This window comes from Capra hircus, chromosome 1 (assembly GCF_001704415.2).
Source record: "Capra hircus breed San Clemente chromosome 1, ASM170441v1, whole genome shotgun sequence".
NCBI classification, from domain to species: Eukaryota; Metazoa; Chordata; class Mammalia; order Artiodactyla; family Bovidae; genus Capra; species Capra hircus.
The window spans coordinates 97,064,083-97,081,268 of NC_030808.1; the positions used below are offsets into that span (position 1 = coordinate 97,064,083).

At 40.5% G+C, this 17,186-nt stretch overlaps 1 protein-coding gene across 1 annotated transcript; it reads right to left on the reverse strand.

Annotated features, from left to right (window-relative positions):
• Positions 333-17,036, reverse strand: LRRIQ4 (leucine rich repeats and IQ motif containing 4). The gene is given in 9 exon segments (XM_005675340.1): positions 333-383; positions 1,451-1,582; positions 6,913-7,109; positions 8,592-8,730; positions 9,959-10,132; positions 16,017-16,169; positions 16,171-16,416; positions 16,418-16,510; positions 16,512-17,036. Coding segments are annotated over 9 exon segments (1,710 nt in total).

The window sequence follows — 17,186 nt, forward strand, 5'->3', positions numbered from 1 at the left end:
CATTTCTTTGACATGGAATTTGCCTCATAAAACCTATTTAATTCATTAATTAAAGTTCCTGTGTTGCTGTCGGTGATTTGGGGAATTTCTGGTTTTCTCTTCCTAGAGCATGAAATTCATTGCATGGCAGAGGGATCTGCTCACACATTTCTATTCTGATATATTCTAATCAGATCATGTTTTGCTTTCTTCTTGCTACAGTAATAATTCTTATTATAATCATTGCTTGAAGGACATGTTGAATTTGAAATCAATGTTATTCCAACAGAAAAAGTCATCAGGGTGAGGAGGTCTTGATTAGTATAAATGGGGATGTTTTAGGTAATGATTCTTCACTTCTCTGAGTAAATGTTTGGAGCAACTTTATTCAAACTAGCCAAAACCTGGAAACAGAGAAACACCTTTCAATGGGTGAACGGTGAGCAAACTATGCAATACTACTCAGCAACCAGAAAGGAATGAACAATTGCTTCGTGCACCACTTGGATGGACTGGAAGTGAATTATGCAAAATAAAAGGCCAGCCCCCAAATGTTACTTACTATGTGATTCCATTTATATAATCCTCCTGAAATAACAAAATTACAGGTCAGGGACTGGAAGAGAGACAGGTGGTAGGTGTGACTAAGAGTAATAGCACAGTGGTGATAGAACAGTTCTATCTTGATTGTAGTGGTGGCTACACAAAAGCTACATGTAAGAAAATTGCACTGGACTATACACACACACACACACACACACACAAACAAGTGACAAGTGCATGTATAAGTGATGGAATCTGAATAAGCTCCGTGGATGGTACTGCTGTCCATTCCTATAGTCATGGAGGGTGTCAACACTGAGGAAGGGTGAAGGGTGCATGGACCTTTCTGTACGTTTCTTTGGAACGTGCTATGAATTGTTTCGTAAGTAAGAGTTTTAAAAGCAGACGTGATAGTGTAGTGAACCTTCATGTAACTACCACATGCTTTCACAATTCCCAGTTTATGGCTGATCTTGGTTCATTTTAGGGCTTCCCCAGTGGCTCAGACAGTAAAGCATCCGCCTGCAATGCAGGACACCTGGGTTCAGTCCCTGGGTAGGGAAGATCCCCTGGAGAAGGAAATGGCAACCCACTCCTGGAAAATAATCCCGCGGACAGAGGAGCTTGGTGGGCTACAGTCTATGGGGTCGTAAAGAGTCGGACATGACTGAGGGACTAAGCACACATATTGGTTCATTTGGATCATCTACACTTACCTCTCTCTGATATTATTCTGAAGCAATTCCCAGACATCAAAGCATTTTATCCATAAACAATTCAGTAAAAGAACCTTTATTTTTATATGTAACTGTAACTGTGAGTAATTTTTGTATGATAGGCATCTAATTCCTAGAGATTTTGCCTTCTTAATCCACCAGGTTTCATTACCTCAATTCATACATTTATAGAATTATTATTTTTTCTTTACAGGTTTTCCTTTTACATCTTTCTTTCCTTTCTTATCTTTTGGAGAATTCTTTCCCTTCTTTTGCAATTTTAGCAGTTCTTCAAATTTCCCAAGTCCTCTGCGTACCATCATTCCACGCCACCAAGCCTGAATCTGAAAATAAGAACAGCAGCAGCTCGTATCACAATGCACTGGAGACGGTTACAGCTCTTTGTTCTGGTATGCAATATGTGATTTTCAAAATATGGAGAATGGAATATAGCTAGAACTCTAAACCTTATCTTCCCTCTTTCTCAGTTGGCCAGTCATCCAGGCAAAGGATTTTTAAAGTGTTTGGTGCTTTTACACGCCAGGCATGGTTCTAGGGAAACAGCAGTTGAATTACCAGTATCACTGAGTCGGTGGAGCTCACATTCCAGTGAGGGGAAAAGACAATAGACAAGAAGCATGTGACTGTATAATTGACAGATGGTGCCAAGCGCCGCGGAGGTGACAGGGCACAGCAAGGGAAATGGGTGTGCCGGTACTCTGCCTTCTCTCTTGTTCTGGGACCACCTGTGCTCCCACCTACAGGCAATTGTCACTTGTTCTATTTTTTAAAATTTAACTTATTTTATATTGGGGACTAGCCAATTACTATTGTGATAGCTATAGGTAAACAATGAAGGGACTCAGCCAAACGTATACAAATATCCATTCTCCCCTATATTCCCCTCCCACCCAGGCTGCCACATAATATTGAGCAGAGTCCCCTGTGCTATTCAGCCCTCACTTGCTCTTCAGATCTTCTTTCCTAATACCCACTCAGGAACATCCCTTCTCTAGTAGACGCTTCATACCTGCCAGTGGCTCCCCATTTCTCTCAGAATAAAACTCAAGTCCTGGTCTCTTGCCTTCTGAGACAGCCCATGCTTTCTCTGTGGAGTGTTTCTCCCAAGGTCTTTTTCCCCTTTTGAGACCAACAGCATTTTGTCTGTGGAATGTGTATACGTGTGTGCTCAGTCAGTTCAGTCCTGTCCAGCTCTTTGCAACCTTGCGGACTGTAGCCCACCAGGCTCCTCTGTCCGTGGGATTCTCCAGGCAGGAATACTGGAGTGGGTTGCTGTGTTCTTCTCCAGGGGATCTTCCCAACCCAGGGATTGAACCTGTGTCTCTTGTATCTCCTGCACTGGCGGATGGTTTCTTTACCACTGCACCACCTGGAATGTGTATCTCTCTAAATAAATCCACTTCTTAAAAACACAAACAAACACCCAAAATTCAAGTCCTTGCATTTGCTTACAAAGCCCTATCAATTTTCCCCCACCCTCCGGACCTCTTCACTCTCCCCTTGCTCACTCACTGCAGCCGTGCAGGCCTCTTTGCTGCTCAGATGCACGTAGGCACCATCTCAGCTCAGGGCCTCAGCCTTTGCTGCTTTCTCTGCCTGGAACACTCTTCCTAATATTCAGATGGTTCATGCCTCCACTTCTTCAAGAACCTGCTTGATTGTCGTTGCCATGAACTGAGCTATGTTTCCCCCAGTTCATGTGTTGAAGTCTTAAACCCCAATGTGCTGGTATTTAGAGACTGGGACTCGTAAGGTAATGAGGTTTAGATAAAGTCCTAAGGCTGAGGTTCTCATGACGGAATCAGCGCTCTTACAAGAAGAGACAGATAGCTTGCTCTCTCTGTCATAGGAGGACACAGTGAAATGGCAGCATCTGTGAGGCGGGAAGGGAAGCTCTTACCATGCTGGCACCATGATCCTGGACTTCAAGCCTCCAGAATGTGAGAAAATAAATTTCTGTTGTTCAAGCCACCCAGTCTATGATATATTGTAATAATTGTCGAGACAGTCAATTTCCCAAAGAATCCTACACTGACCATCTCATTAAACTGAAACCACTATAAACCTTCTTTTAAAAAAGATACAAATGAGCTTATTTACAAAACAGAAATAGATTCCCAGACTTAGAAACCAAACTTATGGTTACCAGAGGAGAAGGGTCGGGGGGAGAGATAGATTGGAAGTTTGGGATGGGCGTGTGCACACTGCATATTTGAAATGGATGACCAACAAGGACCTACTGTGTAGCACAGGGAACTCTGCTCAATGTTATGTGACAACCTAAATGGGAAAAGAATTTGAAAAAGGATATTAACACATGTATGTGTATAACTGAATCACTTTGCTGTAGACCTGAGATTAACACATTATTAATCAACTAGGCCCCGATGTAAAATAAAAATTTTTTAAAAAGGAAGAAGAAGCTAATAGAGTAAGATCAGATGGAAGGAGACTAAATAGATTAAGTGGCTACTTTAGTAGTCCAGTGAAATGGAAGAGCAGTCTGAACCCTACCAGGTATTCCTATCTAAATACATGTTTTGATCAAAAAATAAAATAAAATAAAACCCCTATAATACACACACACACACAACTTCTGGTAACCTCAGTTCCCCTTAGCTTGAACTTTTTTCCAATACACTTAATCACCTTCTAACATATGATTATGTTAGAAACAACATAATCACTTTCTAACATCACTTAGAAATAACTTTCTAATATATATTATGTGTTCCACTTCATGTTCTTACTCTCACCACATGAAGCTTTAAGCAATATGAGGACAGAAATATTTGCCCATTTTGTTCAGTATTGTATTTCCAGTGCCTAGAACAGTGCCAGGTACATAGTTGCAGCTCAATAAATATTTGTTGAATGAATGAATGAACGAGGTGGGTAGAGGTATGCTGTTTTATATAAGGGGGCCTGAGGACAGGTGTATGGATATTTGAATAGAGACTGAACTAAGTGAGGGCCGCAGTCTTGCCCACACCCGGTGGGAAGCACCTCTGGACAGAGAGGCGGGAGCACGCATGAGCCTTGGAGTAAAGCGAAAATGGGAAGGATGAGATGGAGCCTGCAAGTGGCAGACCAGCTAAGGCGGTGACTTTCCAGGGAAGGAGCAGTGCCCAGGAGAGGGATTCCAGAAACTCGCAAGGCTTTTTGTGTGTTAAGACTCAACAGAGTTCAATTGTGTGCCACTTACCCTGGTCCACAGAGACTTTCCAAGCTTGTGCAGGCTTGGATGGGTTGGAAGCAACTCATTTCCAGAGCTTCAACTCTCACCCGTCCCCCTCCCTAAAATGTGTCTGCGGAGGAACACAACTGCTGACCCTCCAGTCCCACCGCGAGTCCCACCGCCCCTTCCTAACTGCCCGTTTGGCAGCCCTTCATCCATTTGAATCTGACCAGGGTGGGTTGCCCAAGACTCCAAAAACCTCGGGGGCACTGAAAAAGGGGTAATTCAAAATAGCAGTATTGATGTTGGCTCTAAGGACTGGGTAACCAATCCTTTATAAGAGAGGTGGTTTCCAGCTCTTTGCCTTCAAGAAAATTGAAGTTGATTTGTCAGTTGAGAGCCTACTATCTAATTTCGGGGAGCTATATCTGGAAGGAGTTCAGAGATGTGTGAAGCACTGCCATTTAAAGCAAAACAATACAGGCAAACAAATTGTTTCCATTCTTTTCCTTGTCAACTTATGAATTTGAACAAGCTTTCTCAGTATTTCCTCTGTAAATTAAAAAATAGGAATGGAACTGATGCCAAACCCTATTTCATTCTAGCAATAAGTAATATTTATGCAAGGACATATAAACCCTTAAAAGTCCTTTGGACTGCAAGGAGATCAAACCAGTTAATCCTAAAGGAAATAAACACTGAATATTCACTGGAAGGACTGATGCTGAAGCTGAAGCTCTAATACTTTGGCCACCTGATGTGAAGAACTGACTCATTGGAAAAGACTCAGATGCTGGGAAAGACTGAAGGCAAAAGGAGAAGAGGACAGCAGAAGATGAGATAGTTAGATAGCATCATCAACTCAATGGACATGAATCTGAGTAAGCCCTGGGAGATAATAAAGGACAGGGAAGCCTGCCTTGCTGCAGTCCATGGGGTCACAAAGAGTTGGACACAACTTAGCAATTGAACAACAACAACATATAAACTATGTGAAAAAAATCTTTCCAAAAATCCTATATATCAAATAATTGAATATCAAATTTTATACTAGATTTTATATTGTTTTGGTCAATTTTATACTACTACTAATTGCACAAAGACTCAATCCAGAATGTTAAAATGCTATGATCATAGAAAAAAAGTTTAATTTACATAAAACTTTTGTAGCCTAGAAATATGAAAGGGGATCTATAAATTATTTAGATTTATATATATACACACACATATTAAGGTCAATTCTAAAGGAAAAGTGGAATGGAAATACATGTTCAATAAAAAAAATAAATGACAAAATTTTTGCCTGTAAAGAGTTTGTTCAAATATTTTGTAAATTGATGTTTACTGATATCAAAGTAAATCCTTTGCAATGACTAAACTTAATGGCACAAAAAGGTCTAATATCAATTTTAAAATGTGCAAGGGGGTACATTGTTCAAAATACTTCTAGGAAGTATCCTAAAAGTAAGTAATTTCATTCTTCCAGTGTAGTCATCCCTGAGTATATACATACTAAAATTAATATTTCAATATAAACTACTTTTCTTTTGTATTACAGTTTGGGCATTATTTTGATTTATTAAAATTATGTTTGTGGTAGTTTATGTTATCTATGAGTCTAATTTTAAAAGAGTAAGGGAAGTTTCACATAATACTTATTAGAGAAGGGAGGGTGTTGTTAGGTCTGATTTGATTGAGGGCTATTGATAAAGGGTCTTATAGACCAAAGACTAATTTTTATTCGGGGTAAAATGGAGAGTTGTTGATTTCAGCAAAGTACAGCAAGATCTGACCTAGGTTTCAACAGCGTAGGTCTGACTGCTCAGTAGAAGAATATATACAAAAAAAAAAAGAGAGAAGAATATATACGGTAGGGGAAGCAAGCAAGTAACAAGGGACACTAGTTGGAGGGCTAATGCAGTCATCCGGCTGTGAGATGCTGCAGGCTTGGACCAGCTGAATGGAGAATACTGAATACTGATTGTAATGGACACATTCCTGGGCTCTGGGGTATCCTTCCGTCTCCACCCGCTTAGTGGGCAATGAGGATCTTAACCCTTTGATGCTATGTTGGTGGCAGAGCAGAACTCTGGCCTCTAGACCTGTGCTCCACAATGCTTTCATGTTTAACTTTTCAGGCTTATCTGAGTTAACATAAGCCTTTCACTCCAGTGACTAGTCCAACAGTTTTAGATCATTTGGGGGTTTGAAGTTTTGGTTTCTTTTGCCTGTTGGCTTCTTATCTGACAAAGAGAAAAGGAACAGAAAAGACAAAAAAAAAAAAAAAAAGCTAGGATTTTTGTTTAAAAATCTCTTGCTTAGGCCTGGGGATGTAAAAGTACTCAATAAGTAAGAATCACAATTCTCAAAATGTAGATGTGTAAAGAGCAGCCCTATAGAATAATCTGTAAAGTTTAGCAATACCCTACTCCAAGCAACTGTGATTATGTTATCCAAAATCATGGCTTATTTTACCTTTGTTGCCAATTCTTTCATATTTCTCCTTTCTTTAAGGTATTCCCACACAGCCTCAGTGCCTTTGGTACACACTGACATTGGGGGCTCTTCCATGGGGTTGCCCGTTAGTGTCAGAACTTTTAGATTCACTAGGCTATCCAAATTCTCCGGAAGATAAGTGATCAAGTTGTCCTCGAACCGTAATTCTTTCAAAGCTGAAATTATTTTTTAAAAAATAATGAATTTGTCTTAAAAACTAGCAAAATTAAAGCATACATTGCTTAGTCCAAACACTTTGAAATGTTTATTTCCTGTTAGACCATGTAACAAAAAAATTTAATGTTTTATAACAACTCAGAGTTGTTGAAGTCAGTGTAAATAAGTGTCAGAGACAGGAAAATAGTAAATACTAAAAAATGTTGAGAATGTTCCATTCCTCCAGAGATTAAAGACAGAATCAGGAGATGACTAAGGAGTGTCACAGATCCAACCCTGTGGCCATGCTTTTTTTTTAAATTTATCTTTTGCTGCACTGGGTCTTGGTTGTTGCATGTGGGCTTGCTCTTGCTGCAACAAGTGGGAGCTACACCCTAGTTGTGGTCTCTGGGCTTCTCATTGCAGTGTCTTCTCTTGCTGCAGAGCACTGGCTGGAGGGAGCTTGGGTTTCAGTAGTCGTGGTACATGGGCATACTTGTTTGTGGGATCTTCCCAGACCAGGAATTGATACCGTGACTCCTGCACCGACAGGTGGATTCTTAACCACTAGACCACCAGGGAAGTCCTGCTGCTAATCTTGGAATGTCCCATGAGTAGGCAACAGAATCCACTCATATTCCTTCATCTTTCTTTCATTAAAGTCACAGTTTGAAAATATATCTATAACCCTGAAGATTCAGCACAATATGGCAAAGAAACATTTTTTAAAATCTGGTTCTAGGAGGATCTCAGCAAAAACCTGTTTAGGTTTAGCCTAGTGGAAAAATCTTTGCATATTCAAATATGAATGATGTATGATTTTTCATGGCAATCAAATAGGTTCACTCCCAATCCCCCCAGCCCCAACTCCCTTGCTAATTTTATTACTCTGGGTCAATCCTTTTCCTTTCTTTCGTAAGTGACTTAGTGATCTAATGCAAATTTATTACAGGACCCCCAAGCCCAAATTCTGGCAGATAATAGGTATTCAGTAAGTTCTGGTTCACAGTATAATGGCTATGAGGATGAGTGCCAATCTTCATAGCAGTTGATATTTTCTTTTCAATTCCCAATAAACTAACTGCCTTTGTGAGGCTTTTAGCTGTACCAATCAGGTACCTTGCCTTCCCTGTATCACCAACTAAGAAGCTCTGCAAGGAGATTACGGGGTAGGTCTAAGCTCTCAACATTGAAAAGTGAAGTTGCTCAGTCATGTCTGACTCTTTGCGACCCCATGGACTGTAGCCTACCAGGCTCCTCCATCCATGGGATTTTCCAGGCAGGAGTGCTGGAGTGAGTAGCCATTTCCTTCCCCAGGGGATCTTTCCAACCCAGGGATTGAACCAAGGTCTCTCACATTGTAGGCAGAAGCTTTTACCATCTGAGCCACCAGGGAAGTCTCCTCAACATTGAGACTGATCTTTAGTAGTACAAGGATGCCTTCCATCATGGGAAATGCTAGTCAAACTCCACTGGGTTGTAGATCTACAAAGATTTCTCACCTTGTGCTTGGCAAATAGCATCCGGGAGTTGCTTAATTAGATTGCAGTGGCAATCAAGAATTTCCAAGTTAGGCATTGATCCCAAGGATACAGGCAGGTACTCGAGATGATTGTTCTCAATATACAGCTCTTTAAGATTCTGAATAACAGAAGAGTATGTTATCATACCATAATAAAAGAATTATGGTAACTAGAATCACCTGTGAGTTCCCATGTTCTTTCAATGGGAATATTATTCATTAAGATTAAGGTGAAAGCACATTTAAAGAGTCATCAAAAAAATATATAATTATTCTTGAGATAAGCCATTAGTCATGGTTCCCAGGTATGTAGGGAAAAGAGAACATGGGAATCTAGTGTTTATTTGTTTCACTAGAACTTAATGCAGAAAAACAATTTAGATCATTTAACTACAAATATAATTTGTTCCCTTTTAATAGCTAATTATCTGTGGCAGTTGCTATAGAACTGCAATTGCCTCAATTATCAATTCAACATTGTCCATGTGGAAGTAGCCAAAATGTACAGAGAATAGGTTGACTATTTTCAGATTCACTGGGTAAAAATTCAATGTTTGCATTTCACCCTAAGATTCTGGAGAGAGTGGCATGACACGTACAAGGAGCAAATTGATGAAAGGAGTTCTATGAACACAGAGCAAAGGAATGAAGAATTAGGAAGAGGTGAGAAGGACCTGTGCTGTGCCTGTCATTACTCAGGTCCATGACTGGGAGCTATGTAGTGGCTTACAGCTACATTATTATTATTAAAAGTGTAGCACCAGGAACATGAAAAAATCATGCTTTAAAGCATGCATACATAAAGACACATTGGTATAGCTACTTTGAATAATGTTATGTTGCTTTGCTGGGGTTTAGTGCTGTGGACCCATCTTCAGCATGAACCTGTTGCAATGGTTAAATAAACCATGATATGCTTTCCACCATGCAGGAAGGGGAATCAGACTCTCTCATGCAAAATGCAGATTCCTGGCCATATCATCTATATGACACTTTAACTTCAAAGTAGTACAACTTTCAGAGAATACTTTTAAAAAGTGGAAATTAACTGGAAAGTGGTATGGCTCAATTTTTTAAATAAAACATGCCAAGCCACACAGAAGGAATGAGTATGCCCTGACATATCCAAGACCAGTCACAATAAAATGTTCTTCAAGTGTGGATCCTGTGGTTGTTCAGGAAGACAGTGGAAGCCTCAAAGTGTAATAATGACTTCTTGTTGGGAGCTAGAAATCTAGTATAGATGATTCCACATGCAACCTGTGAGAATACAACCATGTTTTCTCAGTATTAGCCAAGGAGTCGGTGGGCGTATACTTCTTTGCCTGCTCATTTGGGGAGGCTTACCTCTAGTCTCTTAATGCATTCTGGCAGATGGGTAAGCTTGGCTCCCTCATCTTGGCCAATGTATAACTTCTCTAAAGATGCTAAAGAAAGGATCTCTTTCGGAAATGAAGAGAACTGATTTCCCGTTAGTCCAAGAATCTTCAGTTTTGAAAGTAAACCGAAGTCTGAAGGTAACTGGAAATATTTCAAAAAGATAAGTTTCAGATCAGGATTATTTTTAGAAGAAAATAAATTGGGCTTTTAGTTTTGAGGAAGATTTTTTTTAAAAGGGAGCAATTTAGCATCTCCTGCAGATGCAAAGCTGGCCCATATGTTTGCATCTATAGTATTTGTACTTGTGGATCCAAAGTCTGGAGTTCTATTTTTTCCCCAACCTCTGTGCACTTTACTTTCATGCTCTGGATAAAGTTAGAGCAATTTCTAATGTTATTGCAAATTTTTCAACTATGGTGTAGCAAATGCTTGACACTACCGAAAGAAAAAGTACAAAGCTTATTAGTATATTATTGCGACTATAATATTCATAATTAATTCAGTTATTGGCACTGATCAATTTAGTGATGTGATGTCCATCCTAAAAGGCTTTAGGTCAGCAATTTTGAAACTTTAGTTAAAATACCAGTTGGAAGGAAACAATGAAGACCATTATAATTATATCTTCTGCCCTGCAGTGAATCCCAAGGCTATGCGTATTAGGCAGGCATTGCACAGATTCTCAGACTTTCAGAGTTGGAAGGCCTTAAAAAGCTCCCTGTTCTTACCCTCTACCATGGTGGTTGGATATGTTCCATAGCTAGCCATCCAGCTCTTATTTAAACACTACCTCCTGGGATGAAAAGATCATTGGATGAAGGCCACTCAGATTTCCTTCTCCTGTCAAAATCTGTCACTAATCCATCCCCTATTGACATCTGGCTGGCCCTCTGGAACCACATGGAAAATCTCATTCTTTAAATACATGACACAATCACCCTACTGAATAAGTTACATAGATACCTATTTTCTTGTAGGAAAAAAAGGCCCAACTCTGAATGTTAATAACTTAATTCATTTTGAAACACTTCTGTTACCTGGCTCTGTTCTTCACTGGGCAACCTTTCCTCACAGGTCCCTGCTTAAACCTTGGCTTTCCTTCCACCCATTCCATAACCTGCCATTCTATTTTTCATGAGAATGGTTAGTAGAGTTCAGCTCAACCCAAACTCTCCCTAAATGGGTGGAATAGGTAAATAATTAGTGAATAGATTATCCCCATAGTAGGCTTTCTTTTGACCTATAGGCAAAAGTTTCAAACACTTGGAATAAACAGTAAGACATTTTCCTCTTTGTTATGTAAGGTGAGGGCTCATTTTTTTAAAAAGTTATAAAACATTTTCAGTTTTATTTACATCTAGAAAAAGAAAACTCAGAACAAGTCAACGTCCAGAGAAACTGATGTTTAAGCTTTCCATCTTGGCTATTTCAAAATTCTTCAATAGGCCCTTAGATTCCTTCAGTGCAAAGCATCTGCATTTAGTGCAGTCCTAAATAACAGGAAAAGACTTATCAACCTAACCACTTCATTATAACCCAGTTATTTCATTCGTATTGCTATATTCTCAGCCCAGAGAATTAGCATTTACTTTTTCAAAAGCCCATTGAATATCTAAAGATTTCTTTCCCAGGATATTCAAGAGCCAATAATTAATACCATCATAGTCATATTATAGCAGAAATAAATTTGGATGTACAGAAAGCCTGCAGAGCATCAGGTAAGAACAATTATTGCTGACAGTGAGCTGTAGCCATTCTGAAACCTGAGTTTTCTCCCTTAATAGTGTGAATGTAAATGTTGCCTGCCAAATCAGTAAACAAAGGACGTAGCAACCATTGAGCCACTGCAGCCCCTGGACCATGAACCCTGAGGGGACTCAGGATGGGCAGAACAGAATACTGGCCTTAGATAGCTAAGGCTCATATCAAAAGAATGATTTCAATGATGTCATTGAAATACATGATTTCAGTGAACCCAGACTCTTGCATCTTCCCATATATAGAAAAGTACTGAATTCATTAACTTGAGAATTTGGTTTTCTTTAGGGATGAATGTTTTTGTTTTGTTTTTGTTTCTTGACTGCACCTGGTCTTAGCTGTGGCATGTGGGATCTAGTTCCCCAACCAGGGATTGAACCTGGGCCTCCTGCATTGGGAGCACAGAGTCTTAGCCACTAAACTACCAGGGAAGTCAGAGTTTGTTAATTAATTTCTTTAATTAACAGTTAAATCATTTGAAGTTCTGACTACGTGTTCTTTGTTGTGAAAAGTCCTACATCTCCTGGCTCCTCCCTTATCTCTGTGGAGCAGTCCCTCTGAGCTATCTGAGAGGCTGCTTTCTGGGCTTAAGTCCTCAGTTCTGTCCACCAAATAAAACACAGTTCTCAACTTTTAGGTTGTGCATCACTTTTTCAGTCAACAATAGGAATGGACCATACACATAAAATCCATCGAGGTATACATGAAAAGTCAGCTATTTTTGCCTCCAACTAGGCACGAAAAAGCTACTGTCTAGGCTTCAAGTGCCAAAAATCCATCCGGTAAATTTGGGGGTGGAAGAGAGAAGAAGCTGGCTTAAAGGCCATGTGTCATTAGAGAGAGAAATGATTGGGAGGTTCCTAGAGGGACTGGAATAATAGGAAATTCAGAAAGGAAGACAAAAAACACAGTAATACCATAAGAACTGAAGAATCATAAGTACTGGTATATGGAAATTTCCATGTTCAACATAATAACACTGAACATATCCACGTTTCGGTGCAGTCTGACTTGCAGTAAAGCTTGGTATTGGATGAGGCTAATCTTTCGTGATGGACAGGGAGGCCTGGCGTGCTGCGGTTCATGGGGTCGCAAAGAGTCAGACACAACTGAGCGACTGAACTGAACTGAACTGAATCTTTGCTAATCACACACACATCTGTGTGTGATTCTGTCCTCCACCCTGACCTCTTAAAAAGTCTCACAGGAGAGGATTAGGTATCATGCATGACTCAATAGGATTTAAGTGAACTGTGTGATACTTCCCAAGGGCACTTTATATTCTGATACTTTCACTCCCACTATGGAATGACAGACTGACATCGGAAGAGTTGGGGATGCGCAGAGGGCTTCTCATAGAACCTCTAAAATCCTCCAAGATGGGTTGCTACCTATAATAAGTCGAAATTAAGTACTAGATTCTCTTCCTAAATCTTAAAGTTATCATCAAAATATTTACTTCCAGTTTTGAAACTCTCTAACAATGAGGAAAACAAAACAAAAAAATCCCAAAGTTCTAAAAGTTGAAAATCAAGTAAAAGATTCAAAAAGAACAAAAATCAACTTTAAAGCTAGGACTTTTATAATGTAATGAGATACACATTGAGAGTGTTGCTCACAACCAGGAAAAACAGACATGATATTTGGTTAGCGTTGTTGGTTTCTATACCTTCCATTCTTTCTCTCCAGAATAGTCTTTTGCTTTTAACAGAACTCTGTTCTTTCAAATTTGCAAATATTAAAAAACAATAAGGGGCTTTCCTGGTGGTCCAGAGGTTAAGAATCTGCCTTTCAATGTAGGGGACATAAAATATGTGTTATATGTTGTGTATGTAGTTTTGTGTGATTAAAGATTTCTATGTGGCACAATACCCTGCAATTAGGTGCCTTATTTTTTAATAAACATCACAATTTTGAGATCTATCTACATTGGCACATATAACTCCCATTCACTTAAATTATTGTATAGTATTCCATTTTATATATATACCACAATTTACTTGCAAACTCCTCTTCCAACTGACATTCACATTGTCGCCCATAAGCCATGATTATCAACAATACTATGATGAATATCTGCACACACCACCCTCCACACACATGGGAGAGCTTCTCTGGGCACTAATCTGGTTTTGTGGATATCTGATTTTGGAACATTAGGGCCTAAGGTTGCATGTGTCGGAACTCTGGAAGATGAACCCTGCAGTCCAATGCTATGGACTGGTTTTCTGACTCTATCAGGTACAGGTGTGTGGCCTTGACACATTAAAAGCCCCATGCCTCATTATCCTCCTATATCATTGAGGATAATATCACTCACATCAAAAAATCATTGTGAGTAATGTATGCAATTTAAGAAAAAAATCATGCAGGAAGTCAGAGGATCTCAGGAAGGAAAGCAGAGTGTGATAAGACAATATGACTGTATTACAAATGCATAAATTAATCTTCTAATAATCAATAACTCCAGTCTTATGAGAAAAAAATCAAACAAATTCCAATAATGGGGGCATCCTACAGCATACCTTGCCAGTACACCTCAATACTGGCAAGGTCATCAGATATAAGGAAAGCCTGAAAAACTCTCATAGCCAAGAAGAGCTGAGATGCAAAAACTAAATGTAATGTAGAAACCTGGATGGAATTCTGAAGGGAAAAAGATTAGATCAAAACTAAAGAAACATGAAAAAAGCAACAGAGTTCCAGAAAAACATCTATTTCTGCTTTATTGACTATGCCAAAGCCTTTGACTGTGTGGATCACAAGAAACTGGAAAATTCTGAAAGAGATGGGACTACCAGACCAGCAGACCTGCCTCTTGAGAAATCTGTATGCAGGTCAGGAAGCAACAGTTAGAACTGGACATGGAACAACAGACTGGTTCCAAATAGGAAAAGGAGTACGTCAAGGCTGTATATTGTCACCCTGCTTGTTTAACTTCTATGCAGAGTACATCATGAGAAACAGCTGGGCTGGAAGAAGCACAAGCTGGAATCAAGATTACCGGGAGAAATATCAATAACCTCAGATATGCAGATGACACCACCCTTATGGTAGAAAGTGAAGAGGAACTAAAGAGCATCTTGATGAAAGTGAAAGAGGAGAGTGAAAAAGTTGGCTTAAAGCTCAACATTCAGAAAACGAAGATCATGGCATCCGGTCCCATCACTTCATGGGAAATAGATGGGGAAACAGTGTCAGACTTTATTTTTTTGGGCTCCAAAATCACTACAGATGGTTAGTGCAGCCATGAAATTAAAAGATGCTTGCTCCTTGGAAGAAAAGTTATGACCAACCTAGATAGCATACTCAAAAGCAGAGACATTACTTTGCTGACTAAGGTCCGTCTAGTCAAAGCTATGGTTTTTCCTGTGGTCATGTATGGATGTGAGAGTTGGACTGTGAAGAATGCTGAGCTCCAAAGAACTGATGCTTTTGAACCGTGGTGTTGGAGAAGACTCTTGAGAGTCCTTTGGACTGCAAGGAGATCCAACCAGTCCATTCTGAAGTAAATCAGCCCTGGGATTTCTTTGGAGGGAATGATGCTGAAGCTGAAACTCTGGTACTTTGGCCACTTCATGCGAAGAGCTGACTCATTGGAAAAGACTCTGATGCTGGGAGGGATTGGGGGCAGGAGGAGAAGGGGAAGACAGAGGATGAGATGGCTGGATGGCATCACTGACTCGATGGACCTGAGTCTGAGTGAACTCCGGGACTTGGTGATGGACAGGGAGGCCTGGCGTGCTGCGATTCATGGGATCGCAAAGAGTTGGACACGACTGAGCGACTGAACTGAACTGAAGGAAACATGGATAAATTGTGGACTTCAGTGAATAAAAGTGTATCAATATTGGTTTATTAATTGTAACAAATGTACCATAGTAATCTAAGATGTTAATTGTTGGGGAATCTCAGTGTGGAATATATGAAAATCCTCTGAAATATGTTCTCAATTTTACTATAATCTGAAGCTATCCTAAAAAACAAAGACTTTAAATAAAAAGTCATTGTGAAGGTTAAATGTGATAATACACAAAAAAGCATTTAGCCCAGTGACTGGCACCTACATACTGCAAATAAACATAGCTACCATTATGATTACTACTGCTATTCAGGCAGGAAAGGTAATATGAATGATGACCTTGGAGAGATCTGTCAATCCCGATTTTCACTCATAAACTCAGCTTGAATTTTCTGATGTTTAGATACGGAACCACACCAATGTAGGGCCGGGCAGCATAGTGACAGCCAGGAGAGGAATCAGTACCTGGCATATTTTATTATCATCCAGGGCCAAGACTTCCAGGTTCTTCAGTGAACAGATCTGCAACGGACAATGTTCCAGAAAGTTCTGGCTGAGGTCGAGGAACCGCAGGTTAGCCAGGCGCCGGAAGGAGCGGCGCAGCACCCGCAGGCCGGTGTTGCGCAGGTAGAGCAGGAACAGCGAGGTCCACCTGCAGAGGAGGCGCGGCATCTTTTCCAGGTGGTTCCCACTCAGGCCCACCTCCGTCATCTGCGTGAGCTCGCCGAAGGTGTGCGGGAGGGTGTGGAGGCGGTTGTAAGAGAGGTCCAGCACTGATAGCCTGGTGCACCGGCCCAGCGACTCCGGGAGAACAGCCAGGCTGTTGTAGGCCACGTAGAACTTCTTCAGCTTGGTCAGGTTCCCGATCTCTTCCGGGATGACCGTGAGCTTGTTCTCATCCAGGTCGATGATCTCCAGGTTGTAGAGACCACACAGCTCCAGAGGGAACGCTGCAAATTGGTTATGCTTCAGGTGGATCTCCCTCAGTTTGGTCTGGTTCACTATTTCCTTGGGCAGAGATTTCAGGCGGTTTCCGGCCAGTCCGAGCAGCTCGAGATGGTGAAGGAGTTTGCAGATGACTACGGGGATGTCCGCTAGGTCGGTGTGGTAGAGGCGGAGCTCGCGGAGCTGGCGGATGCCACTGAGCACAGGCAGGGACGAGGCTTCCAGCGGGTTGTCGCTCAGATCCAGGCCCTCTAGGTTGCTCAGCCTTCCCATCTCCGGGCATAGATTCTTCAGCTTGTTCTTGTTCAGGTAGAGAACCCTGATCTTCCTTAAATGCTGAATATCCTTGGGGATTTCTGCAATCAGGTTGTTTTCCAAATGCACTTCCTCTAATTCTCTTAATGCTAAAATGTCTGCTGGAATAGTAAGCAAGCTCTGATTTGAAGCGTCAATGAAAAATATCCTATCAGAGACCTGCTGTGGATCACTTTTCTGCTGAATTCTAGATGAATGTTCGCCTTTTGTGCTGTCACTTGACATTATTCTGATGGAAAGTTCAAATATTCAAAATCTGAAATATTGTGAAAAGAAAAATGTATCAGAGTTTTACCTGTCACCAGATTTAGTATCCTTAAGAGAAACAAAATTAAAATCTAGTTGATGAGTGCTCACCGTGACACAACATAAAAT